Consider the following 14,846-nt stretch of genomic DNA (forward strand, 5'->3'; position numbering starts at 1 on the left):
ACCGTACTCTATTTACAGGGATGTCAATATTCTTGCATTATATAAACGAAAAATGGTACCGTCTCTGGTCACTTCAGATGAGTTCAGAGTACATATCATTTCGTAACCTTTAATATTTTTTTCAATATTTTTCAAAATTAATTTCTAAATTGCTGCATTAGTTTGGCTAGATGCATTCAGAAACGCAGCATCCCTCAATTTCTACCGGTTTCTCCTAAAACAAAGTTCACAAAGATGACACGCGAAACAGCGGGCGCAAATTATTTATTGTCCCTGTGTCAACCCGTTCGTGAAGTGCAGCAAAGCCAGTAACCAAGACGACAGCCAACAGCAGCAGCACAGGGAAACACAGCGGCAGCAGCAGGTGCACGGCGAAAATGTCTCGCGCTAATTGGAAACATCCAGGCATGCTACCACTAGGTAGGTAGGTAGGTACCTACTGACGACTGCCTGTTGGAAAGGTAGACAGGTGGTAGTAGCCTGGCAACTGTTTCAGTATTCGAGCATGTTCGAGCTGGACAGAAGGGGTTGTGATATGCTGGAGGAGCAAGATGTCACATTTTCTACAAGATATTTTCCCCCGACTGCTGGCTGTCTGTTTCTCCGGTTAGCTGTCAGTCTCTTAGCTTTTGTGTTCGGTGGTGTCAGGTGCAGTGCGAGAATGCTTTTTCTGGGAAAGTATCATCACGAGAAAGAGCTTGTGCCATCCGACAATGAGGCGAAGAATGGAATTTTATGAGATGTCTCGTGAGCTGAAATATATGTATATATCCCCATAAAGAATGTCTGAAACTAGTAAGTGTGGATGACAGTTTTGATCCCATAAAATTTCAGGAATGTGAAAAACAAACTTCTTACTCACAAACCACCAGGCGTCTCCTTCAATCGATTGACGCCTCGATGTAGACGCCATCATTTGTTAAGTGTGATAAATATTTCGAAACCGAACCGTCCCATCAGACACTTACCGGTGGAAAATCCGGTTGCGTTCATCCCGCACGGGTTCCCGTTCTTCTTATGTACATCGGGTGGACACTGTCCGGTTTCCCCGTTGCAGTACTCCGGCAGGTCGCATTCGTTATGCGCGTCCCGGCAGATCACGCCCGGAGGCTTTAGAATACATTTATCACAGCATGGTCCAGTAGCGCACTGGGACTCCTTTTTCAGCTTGCAGGTGATACCGTCGCAGCACGGATCAGTCTTGTCGCAGTCCAGAGCGCTGCCGCAGTCGCACTCCTCATCGTCTTCCACGATCCCGTTGCCACAGTTTTTTCGGAGCTCAACCTAAGGTAAGAAAATAAAGTTTCAGTTAATTTCGGCGCGCGGCTAATGAAATAAACTACTTTTCGTTAATTAGAACTAATCAGTCGCTTCGTTGAACGTTTAAAGCCGGTGCTCTAAATATCCAATTGAATCATCCTTTTTCATGGTTCTTCCGAGAAGGAGGCTTGGGTACGGACTGAACGGAACCAATTACGAGCAATAACACATCGAGACTTCTATCCTATTTCCCACATCCCACACTTTAGTTTTGGTTAGTAACGATGGCGATAGAGAGCGGTGGTGTCGGATAGCTATCGGTCAGGCGAGAGGTGGTGAAATCCGATTCTATCGTTCCTTTATCCATCAGCGGGCGACTAGTCGGAATTGTTTGCGAGGGCGTTTATGTATCTTTTAATTCGTTTCATTTATATATTCACTTTGGATTTCTCCGGACACGATTGTGTTCGATTACGGAGATCGGATCGGAATAGGGTTGGGTGATTTTGATTTTTCTTTTATGTACTGTTACCCTTGAGACCCTTAGCTTTAACTTAAATTGATAGTATAATGCCTTAAATGTTCCTTTATATCGAAGTTCATGATTTTCAAACTCGAAGTATAAAAAGATACTTTAGCCTTTTCGAGCATTTAACCACTAAAACTGCTAAGCTGAACAAGGCTTGTGCAAGCAATATTTCAGCTAAATTTTTTGTTAGGTACACATTAGTGTAAATTTACGAATAAAATCTATAACCGGTATTTAAGACGAGGGCCACTCCTTGTATATTGTGTTTATTTCTCACTTTTATATTGTGCCATAAAATCTATCCAACGGTTTCTTAAAGTTTTTTTTTAATTTGTTTGAAATTCTATCTTTAGATGGATTGAAGAAGGGCGATTCACTCTCTAATGTATTGTTTAAAAAAGCGCCCGAAGGTGCGATACGGAGATCTGGTGTGCAAAAAACGGATTTTCACGAGATCTCAAGGGGCGAACACGAAATTATTGCGACACATTCAACAGGGCATAACTTTTTTACCATTGGGTAAAAATCAACCACATTTTGCACACTTTCTCATTGATGTGTATTTTTCACATGCTGTCAAACTAGAAGTCGTATTTTTTTCGATTCAACAAAAATGGAGGTGAACCAACGCGAGTCGAGAGAACAAATTCTTTCCAAACACCTGGAATTTCCTGACCTGTCGCACCGGCAGTTGGGAAAAATGTTGAACATTCACCATTCAACCGTCTCCAGAGTGTTGAAGCGGTTCCAGGAGCGGTTGTTGTTGGACCACGGCAAAGGAGCTGGAAGAAAACCAGGACCGGAGAACAAAAAGACGGAGGGAAAGGTGAAGCGGATGATTAAAGCAAATCCCAACGTCTCAAGCCGTGATTTGGCTAAAAAGATCGGCATGTCGCAGAGCTACGTCCAGAATGTAAAGAAGAGAGCTGGACTACATACATACAAGGTACAGAACTTCCCAAACCGCGATGTGCGGCAACAATCGACGGCTAAAACTCGGGCACGGAAGCTTTACGAGAAGATGCTGACAAAATATGGCTGCTGTGTGATGGACGACGAAACCTATATAAAAGCCGATTTTAAGCAAATTCCGGGGTTGCAGTTTTTCACCAGCAAGAGCAAGTTCTATGTGGACGACAAATTTATGAAGAAGAACATGTCGAAATTCGCCTCCAAACATCTCATTTGGCAGGCCATCTGCTCTTGCAGACTGAGGAGTGAGCCTTTCGTGACAAAGGGCACAGTAAATGGCGAGATCTACAAATCTGAGTGCCTCGAGAAGCGCCTTTTGCCGTTCTTGCAGCAGCACGACGAAGCTCCGCTATTTTGGCCAGATTTGGCATCATGCCACTATTCTAAAAGTGTCCTGGAGTGGTATGAGGCAAATTCTGTCCATTTTGTTCCAAAGGACATGAATCCGCCAAACTGTCCGGAGCTGCGCCCGGTGGACCAGTACTGGGCAATGATGAAGCGGGAACTTCGGAAGAGCAAGAAGACAGTCAAAGACGAGAAGGACATGTTAAGAAAATGGGAAAAAACTGAGAAACTGGTACCGGATGACACTGTAAAGACTTTGATGGAGGGCATCAAGCGAAAATGCGTTCAATTTTACACTCAAGGCTCCATCGATTAACTTTTCTTTTGATTTTTGAAGTAAATATATGTATAAAACTACCCTAAAATTTTTTTCGGTGTCGCAATAATTTCGTGTTCGCCCTTTACATGCGTCTTAGCTCTCGGATATACACGGACAATAGATTGCCCAGAAAAATAATGAATTTTTGAAAAATCAATCGACCCACCTCTGAGTCGATTCCTAGTCCCACAAGGAGTACTTGTTCCAAATTTGAAGCGAATCGGACAAATCTAGCTACCGGACCAACGTTCCTGAAGTTTGTATGAGATTTTTCGACAATTTACATGGAGAAAACCCACTAACTCGCCTTTTTGCCGCTAGGTGGCACTATATGCATCGTATTAGCACTGTAAGTTAAAGTTAAGAAAGACAATTTAATTGTCTACAACTTTGTCGAAGACTGCTTGTCAATCCGTACCGTCGGTGGTCCGAATGGATCCAGGATAGCACAGTTTTCGAATCACTGCTTTACCTCACAGCACAACATTTCGACGACGGAATTTTCCAGTCCTAACACTGCTGCCTGCAGCTCCAGACGAGGAATCCAGAGATTCTTCAGTGATGCGACCTTCGATTTTGCCATCACCAACGAACACATCGGACCGTCAACCGTCTCAATCCGAAGATACGCTGCAGCTCCGTAGGCACCCTCGCTGATATCGACGAAGATATGAAGCTGGACGCTACTGAAGTCCAAGCTACGTCCGCAGGGGAATACTGGGGAATGCAGGCATTTTCAACTCTGGAAGTCATTTCTCAGCATGTAAGTAACGGTTTGCTCACTACTCGGGATATGCCCGGAAGACCCTTCTTGTCAGGGCGGCCTAGGTGCTTCGATGATTTTCGTACATAAACAAAAGGGTAAACAAACAAATATAAATTTCAATTCACCGACTTTTATTCTCCTCCCACTCTCCACGGCTGCTGTTGTTGAATGCTCTGCTGTCGCTGGCGGAAGGGCGGATGGGCTCTGCTGCGTCCGACCGACAGGAAACACAACGGCCGAGTTCTCCCGGAATGTCGTTGGCTGCTCCAGCAGCGGTCCTTGGCGTTCAGCTAGAGAGGTGAGCTAGGCTCCTTTGTTGGAGCCTCTCTAGTGACGTTGACGAATTATCCTCGGATCGACTTACTCGCCGGAAGCGATCCCGGAAGTCACCGTGGTGCACTTCCCAGGGGGAACCTTTAACCACCCTGCTTCGTTCTCCTTGGCGATTAACTATAGAGGAGAGCTAGGCTCGTTTGACTCATCCTCCACAGTGAGAACGGTCGGCGTTTGCTCCTTATTGATTAGCCGGGAAGCGACAGCGCTTCTTTGCGATTACCTTTCCCTCTATGGTGAGCCAAGACCACACACTTCACTTGTGCCCGAACTACGGGCTCGGCACTATTTGACGGTTTTATATCGCCGTCGCACGCGCGCACTGAATACTTCCTTCTAGTGGTGGGAAACTGACCCGAAAAAAGACAAAATTTATCTGGACGTCTGTTTTATGCTCCTTTCTACTATTTTCTACAATGGCCACCTTCTCCACTCCACCAAAACGAACACATATCAGCCTAATCATATCTGTCAGTATCAGCATTATCAGTACACATGTTCCAGCAAAAGGAGAGCGATGGCCTATCTAATCCCTATGTTACTTATTCACAAACATAAAACAAAAATTATCTAACCTATGTATGTCAACAAAAACGTTCATGGATGAAAAAACAAACGAAATTTATATCAAAAACATGAACGAGCATATTGAACAGCGGAGAGTCTAGTGTAACGTAAATAAATACACTCTACGGAGTGAGTGAATAGTCAAAAGTAGGTACATTTCCACCCAGTGCTAAATTGTTACTCTGACGGGTTAAAAGCACCATCTATTTGTTGGTCCCAATCGCATCCACTGTGCAACAGCTCTTGGATTAACATTCTGTAAAAAGTGAAAACAGACAGCAGTCCTAGTGGATCGAAGGAGCTCATGACGCAGCTCTTCATGATTCTCATCGTCGGCAGCCGCTTGCATGACATGTACGGCGCAAGGTCGTCCCTCAGTTCGATGGAAAAGCAGAAGTTGTCGCTGACAGGGTTCCAGATTCGCTCAAGACCGTTTCCTCACTGTGACGTACGCACTGGTCTGCTTTCTGCTTATTAATGGTCTGAAGGAACTCTTCGGAATTCGACACCCAGTTTCGCAGTTCGAATCCGCCTTTGGAATGAACGAAGAGAACTTCTTTACGTTTTAACGACATTCAATTAGCTAGAGATTACTGGGTAGGGAAAGTTATGAAACTTAGAGCCATAGTACTCAAGTGAGAGCAAGGATGTGAAGTAAACATATCGGAAAACTCTAGCTAATGAATGTCGTTAAAACGTAAAAAAGAAAATGTGACTAACATAGTCGAAATAAAAAAGGAAAAAAGAAGTGAACTTCTTTCGTTCAGCCTACTGCTCCATCGACAGTATCTGCGCTGTCGACGTAGTGGTTTTGTAGGATTTTTTTTCCGCTGCCTCCGGAAACTGCCTTACAAATTACTTCGCGCTCACGTTTTGCACATACTGGCGCACATATGGCGAGCTGGCAGAACCAAAGGTCGGAAAAGGAATCGTGGTACGCGCTTATCCGCCTCGTGGATCCTCAGCTGGTGGTACATATCCTTTATATCTGCACCGAATCCGATGACTAGCTCACAGAATCTACAGACTACGGTAGCGCGGTTAACATATCCGGACCTTTGAACAGCTTCGAGTTCTTTCACTTCTGCTCTGGCGTTCCAAACTAAACGACGCTTCTTCTTCCTCGGATTGAACACGATGTTTAAAGGCACGTAGCAAACCATTCTACTGTCGAACCCGTGCAATTCCACCGACGAGCTTTATGTGTGTATCCCTTCCCTAAATACTCGGCAATCATACCACGAACCTTGTCATACAGATCGGGGATCCTACTCAGGCACTTCTCCAAACACTGTAACCGTTTCATCGCAATAGGGAAGCTGTCGGGAAAGCTTGGGTCATCCTCCTTCCACAGTAGACCCGTTTCGAAACAATCTCCTATCATCACAGTTGTACTCTTCAAGATCTCGTTCGCTCCCCTGGTTACTTCCGATTCGGGAAGCAAGTCTACGGGGATCCCTGACTCCTCCATCGTATTGGTGGCTCTTCAGGACATCACGAAGCTCTTCGACACGAAAGTGTGAATATGATGTCCGACTAGTCCCACGTCCGAGTGGTGTAGGCCCGTCGGCAGTCCAGTCAAGCTTCGACCTAACCACTATCGGTTCGTCTGGTCGACCTATTCGTGATTCGATCGGGGTACAAAAGTGAATACCCTTGAGCCCAATCAGAATCTTGGGAGCTGCTTACTGAAATTCGGCAAAATGTAGACCATGGAGATGAGAGTACTCCTTTGCCAGCTCCGAAAAATTTAGCCTGTACTGTGGAAGCTTTAAACTTTTCACCGTGTGTACACCTTTCCGCAGAAAACGTTGGATTGATCCTCGAGATGCAAAGGTCTACTCTTTGAGAGTCCTTCTCGAGTCGTGAAACTCCGGCTGTCCATGTCAAGCGAAGCGGTTGAGTCACACCCTGAATTCCCAGAATGTTCATTAGCGATTTCTCCACCAGCTTGTACGATGATCCTTCATCCAATAATGCGATCGTGTCCACTGTGCAGTTTCAGGGTTACAGGGTGACAGGCATCACGCGAAAGATGACGGAAGGCTTCGGTTGGACGGCGTGCATGTTGCAAGTCGGACCGATTACGGATACCACAAAATGGAGTAACGGGTGGTGTAGCTCTTTACACAAGTCGATACTACAACGGAAGATTCGGTTGCATCGGGCGTTGCCGTGTTCGTTCAGGCACATTCAGACCGCATCCCGACGGTCGGGTAGATGTAATCGATCTTATTCTGTAGTCGATTCTGCCACAAATTCGGCACGGTTATCTTTCCTTTGGTCGGCGGACTTTGACATCTATTCTGCGCTACGCGATGAGCGCACAAAAATCCTTCATGCACTCGCTTCGATTTTTCCTTTCGCACACCTTCCTCGATGAACCGGATTGTTTGTCCGTACGACGCCACCTCGGTTGCGTCCTTTATGTTTGACAGGAAGTTTGATAGAGTATGCAACGTTACGATTTTACTTATGTAGTATATGCTGAATTCTTGCTGGCAGCTTCTTTGTCTGCTTTTGTATTAGCAATGGGTTCACTAAATGAGCGGTGAGTCTTGTAGCTTCGAGATGATCGGTCCATTGTTGTACTACCATCACGATATTCACTTCTCCCTTGTTGTCGTTCACATAAATGTCATTATCGGTAGAGCTGCTTGGTGCTCGCGATCGATACTTGTTCTTGTACTTTCGGGGTTTACTGTAAATCCGCCGTAATTGGTATTAGTGGCGGTGCTGGACGCTGCTTTTGCCATTATGACTTGAACAGCACCCACACATTTGGTAACCGTTTGTGGTACAGGTGATGATACTGAAGACAGTTTTTTGGATTTTATTGCAGTAGAGTGGGAAACCGGTTATAACGCACTCTATTTAGCGTCTTACGCGCAATGTTTTGCATGGTGTATCGTCCGACTATGGTATTGGCACGTAGGAATCTGCTCTTGATAGGTACACACCGTGTTTTGTGTAATTTTAGTTCTGATTGTTTTGAAATATATGAACGTATTGCATAATATAAGCACAGAATTGATGATACATCCGTAAGCCTAAATTTTAATTTTCACTAAAAGTAGCAAAAACTCAGTACCGGAACATTGATCAATTTTTCTAAAGTTTTTCGAATAACTTTTTTCAATTCAGGTAGATGTAACTTTTTGCATTTTTAAAGCAAGTACTGGTACCCATGGATTGAAAACGTCCAAATTGTTGGGTAATTTATTTTGTTTTGCCATAAAAATAAAATCAATTTGCTGTAAATTTTCATTCGTTGTTATATGTGTATCGAAAAGAGAAATAACGCTTAAAATGTTGTGTAAATTGCGTACCAAAAGAGAATTTTATGGCCCGATATTGTGACGTCTCGAAAGAAAACAAAATTGCCTGGAAGGAAAAAACTGAGTTTTATCGAACTTTTGTAGGTAAATTGTTGAAATTAAGTACCGTACCTGATCAGCAGGTAAAGCAATTGAAAGCTTTAAAGTCCCTGTGGAAGCATCGCTCACACCGAATAGAAAAGAACGTGAAGTAAATTGGTTATTTTTGGTACGAGGTTGATGAGTAGATGGCGGAAATAGATGTATGACACCATTTTACAATCTCAGATGGCGATTATCGACTAAGCAAAATTTTGCATAACCCTCCCAATAAGGGTATCTTCGAAAAGTGGATGGGAAGATTATAACGAAAGCCAGTAATCATGGATATCAATAATTCAAGATGGCGGCTTCCAGTTACACAAAAGTTTTTATATCCTTACATGCATGGGTAATTTGTTCCGAAAATATCCTATGCATGTAAGAATATAAAAAAATAGAAAATATATTGTAACGGTTATAGAGAAATTAGTTTAATCGGAAGTCAACGTTTTGGATTTGAAAAGGGCATCAGACCAGCGATGCCAGATTTACAGCTATGTCTGTATTTTACAGACTTTTGATGGTCTCCTACAGACGTAATCAGAAATCTACAGACTTTTAAAAGAGTAACAGTGTTTAACAAAATTGCACTAGAATAATTGTATCCGAATTCGAGCGATTCCTTCACAATAGTTTTCTAATTTCAAGCTACTTTTAAAGTAATAACCTAGTGTAAATAGGATTTACACAACCATCTACAGACTTCTACAGACATTTTAATTATTCTGATACAGACATTTCACAAAAACATGTGGCATCGCTGCATCAGACATCGATTTCAGTCATTGATTCGTCAATTCCTTGTCAAAAATACCTACAACATTGCCACATATTGATTTCCGGCAGCACAGTTTTTTTTCAAGATAGCGGAATTAACTTTTATCTCAATTGCATCATTATCATCATAAGCAAATGATTTTCAGCATTTCAATTGCATCAGTATTTAATTTATTGATGTTTTCTAGTCTCAATTCAAGGAAAGGAAAGGAAAGAACTACTAGAGACCCTACGGCGCAGAAGTTGTTCAAATTTAACTATTTACCAAAACTAAACAAATTACCCTTTTTTATGACTTTGGGAGAGTTTTCGTAGTTTGTAAGTCGCTACTTTTTATTTAAAATACTGTTAGGGTGGTTGCAAGTTTAACAAGATCTAAAAATTAACTTTTTAACCATTCTAGATCTTCACTAAAATTTTGGTTAATTTTAAAAAAGTTTGCTGAAGTATGTAAACTCTATTTGTTATACTTTTAATTTTTAAGGAAATTAAAAATCAAGGTTTAAGGTGTTTCGTAAAAAAATAATCTTATTTTTTGTGGAATGGAAACTATACACGATGGAACTTGCATGTCTTCAGCCAATTTGTCAAGAATGTGTTCTACAAATTCATTGAAGGTAGGCTAGTTCTATCTAGTTCTTGTTTAAATTATCCTCACAGCTATTTAAACGCCAACCCCCTCCCCCCACTTTCAACAACTTTTTCAAACGCATTATAAGGCTGAATTATTTCGTTTTACTAAAAAGGTAAAATTTCTTACACAATCACATTCCGGACCACTGCGCTCGCTAAGAATTTACCAGTAATACTGTTTCCGTGCAAATCTTCAGATTCGGTGGCGCTCGGGTGAATTGGAATCTGCGTAACGTGCCCATTTGCCTATACCTACTATGGTCGGCTAAATAGAGCAGTGACTGCTTTATTGTCCCAGATAGTGCTCCTGTTGTCACTGACAGTTGGTTAGAAAATCAAAATAGTGTAGTCTCGAATACACATTTTTGCCTTGTGCTTGCACGCAAGTTGTATTGCGTGCAAGCGAGTGCTTCGTACACTACGAATTGTGTTGATGATACAAATTTAAGATTGCATTAGATATATAGTGGAGACCCGATTTTATCAGCCCCCGGTTTTATCTACCCCCGATTTCATATTTTTCAGCTTTTTGACCCGACTTTATCAGCTTCATATGAAAATTGATAGTTGGTAGTTTAATGGGCTCTAGCAGACGAACCAAGTTGAATTCGAGTAAATCCTTTCTTTTTATCTTAGAGATCCGAAAAATGCAAAAATAAAAATATGTCAGACCCCCTTAAGGGGAACTTAAAGTAAATAATCAGAAAAGGTGGCAAGGTTATATCTAAGGAACAAAGAAGAATATTTTAAGAGCTTCGGTTTATTAAAAAGACAGAAAAAAATATGTCCCGATTTTATCAATGTTCCTGTTTTATCAGCTTAAAATTCGCCAAGGGGCTGATAAAAACGAGTCTTTACTTTAGTAGTTAAAGATGAATTTACACCCCTTATAAAAAAATGGTGAGTTAAGGAGTTATATGCAAAGTTGGAACTTAAAAAATCGAAAAAAAATCATTGAATATTCTAAAAGTACATAGGGGAACATGGGGAGACTTGACCAGATTTTCAAGGAACCTACGTAAATGTCTGAAAACCTTTTCAATCCTTTAAAATTAATTTAAACATAATGCGCAGCAGTATTGCGCATATTCATGATTTTGTGTAGAATTTTTGGTTTACCTTTTCCAAAGTTATAAAAGTTTTTCAGATGAGTTTTTTTGGTCAAGTCTCCCCACCACGGGGAGACTTGACCAAGGCCTGGGGAGACTTGACCAAGAGAATTTTTTAAAATCAAAACAATAACTTAAGACATAAAACATGCTGTCTTCATATTTTTACATATTGTCGAGATCCTTAAGTACCAGTAAAATATATAAAAGGGTTGCCTTTTATAAATTTCGATTTTTTTATGCATTCCTTTTAAGGATTAACTGTACTGCTTACATTGCTTGTTCACACGTCACGAAATCAGCCATATTACTGCTAATTTTGTTTACTAGTACTAAAAGATATAGACTGATGTTTGAGGTAGGATTTTTTGGGACGTGTTTTACATTCACAGTAGGTACCCCAGCATAGTAACTATCAGAAATTTTGAATCTTTATTCAGCATATTTCCACTTGGTCAAGTCTCCCCAACATTAGTTGTCGTGTAAAATGTCGGGCAAATGTTAGTAATATCTATTCCAAGGTCCGATTTATGAAAAATCATTTCATAAGGAATTAGATGATATATGAGTAATTAAAAAGTAATTATTAGTCGAGAAGATATGTCCATACAAAGTTTGATAAAAATTACATAATTTAACGCAAATTTATTAAATACGGAATATTTTCTATAAGGAAAGTATTTCTCATTCCAAACTTTCAAAATTACTTTACGGGGTCGAAACAAGTATAAAAATATTTTTGAAAAAAATTTAGGAACCTAATAGAACACCTCATAGCTAATAATATATCTGTGCGAAATTTCACGCAGATCAGAGCGCTAGATTATCTCGGAATGAAGTTTATTGAAAAGTACCGTTGCGGTGAACGTGATATCTCAAAAACTATTCCTCCGATTTTCATTTTTTTAATTGTTTGTACTTTAACGGTTCCTTTTCCTTCAGAAAAATTTCGATTCTTTACAATGAATTTTTGTTTAAAATTTTGAATATCATAAAACTCAATTTTTTGAACAACATGTTTTTTGCTAGAAAAAAAAATAGTTCGGGGGATGGGCCATAACTCCGCCATTTTTTTAATTCAACTTGTTTTTTATATTTTCGATAGTGCTATCAACGAACTGTCTTTCGCTTTTTTTAATAAAATTTGCAGAAAACACTTTAAAGAACTCGTGATTTCTCACTTTTCGCCACAACTTTGCATATAACCCCTTAAACCAATAACCAATTTGATAAACATATTGACAGATCATATTCGGATTTGATAGCACGACGACGGGAAACTCAAAACACAGTCTCTCAAAAAAAAAAAAATGCTGGTTTCCAACCTTATCACCTAGCTTACCAACCAGCCCACCGCTTGACCCTATATACCAATAAAAAGAACTCACCACCCACCACTAAACCTGACCGATACAATATCGCCCCCTTCCTTCCTCCCCTTCGCTAGTTCACCCCGGAAAACTTACCTCGTTGGGTTTATTCAATAAACAGAGGCCATGTCCGATCCGCAGTGCATCAATATAATCCAATCGACTGCACTCGGAGAATTTATACGGCTGGACGTTCTCCAAACCGACAATTGACTGGGACATTATACAGCCGTGCCAGTCACGACAAATGCACTCGTCACCTGGGTTGAATCCATCGCAGGACCGATGCGAAAGAGAAGTACAGGAAATGAGAGAAAAAAAAATCAGGATTATAGTCTGTATGTGATCAGGTGAGTCGGATGAATGAATGGTTGAATGAATGAATGAGCGAGCGAGCGGTAAAACTCCCACTGTTAATAAGAACCGACGATGGTGGAACCCTTACTTATCAATAATGATAAAAAAATTGACAGCAGTAAATGGGAAACAATTTTCGTTTCAATAACCTGCTAGGGGGATGGTGGGTAGAAAGATGGGCGATTCGGGACCGCTTACTGGTCAATCCATGCTTTCTGATATTGATTTCTCCTTTATCCCATCGAAACGGCCCCCGCACCAGCTGCAATGTCAATAGCACTATACTGTCTGTCCGTTCCCCCGAAGAGGGGCCTCTTATGCAGCGCTGCCATTCGATCGAAAGCTCGGTATACAAAGCAGCAGCAGCAGCCGGCAGCAGCGTGCAGAGGAATCATTTGGAAAGTGACCTATCCCCTCGGGGTTCGGGGGACCCTTTTTTCCGGGTGTGGGAAACCAGAGCGGCACGCGTGGTAAATGTCGACGAATAAACAATCCAACCGAGAGTGTGTAGTGCAAAAGCAATGGATGGTTTCGTGCGTGTGTGTGTGTTTGTACGAGATTGTGTACCGTGCATGTAGGTCATACATGCAATTGTTGGCCATTGATCCAAGCTTGCAAGTGCGAGTTCTCCGATGATGGCGGCGAAAATGCTTTACAATGGTGAAGACACAAAAGAGTTCTGTGGTGGATCTTTTATTGCTTTTGTGCGAACGTGTGGATGTGAGTGTATTGTGCATTGAGTATGGCGGTGGAGACGTTGGATGACTTCCGGTTTGGTATTGTGTGTGGGACGGAAATGGGTATTATTTAAAATAGATACAAGGTTGGAAGGAAGCTATGAAAGTGCAACTCAGGAATGGGTTGTAACCGTATTTCATGAGAAGGAAGTTTTTAGAGAAAGGCAAACAAAGCCAGTCATCAGGTGGGATGACTAGGTTTTTTTTAGAATTCAATTAGTAGAACTATGGAACGTCTGAAGCCGTTGCATGGTATCAGTCAATTGTTATCTCTTTCAGCATAATGCAAATTGTATGAAAGAATAATAATATTTTGCTTATAAACACAGTAACCTGTGAGGTAAAATTTTTCATCAGTATAACAGTAGAGATTTTCCCGCTTATTACTGGACTCAGTCGGCGAATACTTACGGTTATCGTCGTGACCCATGCCGATGTTGTGTCCGATCATGTGTGCCATCGTTCCCGCGAGCAGATGCGGCTCGTACGTATTAATATCTACACTAATACCGACTGCTTTCGGGGTGCAGACGGTTTCCGGCACGGACATGCCCGCTTCGCCGCCTGCAAACGTTTCACCCCTGTTGAGGATGAAAAAAAGAGCAATAAAAGGGTTGTTGTTACTTTCTGGACCGTACGAATTCTAGAGAAGGTACTCACGTTAGCAGTTGCGTCGTATCCTTATCTATTTTATATAAATTCCTAGATGTATAATCATTAAAATTAGATATTGCTTTACTAATATCCTTGCCACCGTCGATCTGTGCCTGGTTTTGGCCCTGCCACGTCTCTATATATACAACCGACACGCGTGTGTTGAGCGTACGAAAGTACTGTTGGAGGTAGAAGAGAAAGAACACAAAAAGCAATTATTAATGCGTGATAATAAATGAACACGATTCGCCGAAAGCACATTTGAGTCTACGAGTCAGAGATTCCAGTTTATGTAGTATGTTTTCGAGTTAAATTTGAATATTATGAAAAGTTCTTCTGATTGTTTGTACAATAGATCGAAATACTGTTCAAAGTGGTTCTTCTACTACAGAAAAATATGAAAAAAAAGTTACTAAAAGCGAACGTGAATATCTCCTTTGCTCACTTGCCACTTTTCTGTCTATTTCTAATATGTGTCATAATATCATTTACTAATCTGAAATAATTGTAATGGCCCAAGCTTATTTGATATGTGCGATGTGATTGAATCGATTTCAGAACTGTTTTTTGTCTGCTGTTTCCTTAAAAGTAGGTTTTTCATTTTAGTATATAACAGAGTCACTCACTTAAACAAATTTAATATTATATCGTATTGGCATAGAAAATATTTGCAGTCCTGCGAAAATTTTCCACTAAAGA

General features: G+C 41.2%; 1 protein-coding gene across 13 annotated transcripts in view; it reads right to left on the reverse strand.

Moving 5' to 3' along the window:
• LOC131679280 (disintegrin and metalloproteinase domain-containing protein 33) overlaps positions 1–14,846 on the reverse strand; it is a 1,109,813-nt gene that overhangs the window by 141,166 nt on the left and 953,801 nt on the right. For all 13 annotated transcript variants that reach the window (XM_058960010.1, XM_058959995.1, XM_058960002.1 and 10 more), the window contains exons 10-13: positions 14,154–14,326; positions 13,905–14,074; positions 12,496–12,659; positions 969–1,284 (exon numbers count right to left, since the gene is read on the reverse strand). In XM_058960010.1, the coding sequence (XP_058815993.1) occupies positions 969–1,284; positions 12,496–12,659; positions 13,905–14,074; positions 14,154–14,326 (823 nt within the window). The remainder of the gene's footprint in view (positions 1–968; positions 1,285–12,495; positions 12,660–13,904; positions 14,075–14,153; positions 14,327–14,846) is intronic.

Source organism: Topomyia yanbarensis, chromosome 1 (assembly GCF_030247195.1).
Source record: "Topomyia yanbarensis strain Yona2022 chromosome 1, ASM3024719v1, whole genome shotgun sequence".
In the NCBI taxonomy this organism is placed as follows: Eukaryota; Metazoa; Arthropoda; class Insecta; order Diptera; family Culicidae; genus Topomyia; species Topomyia yanbarensis.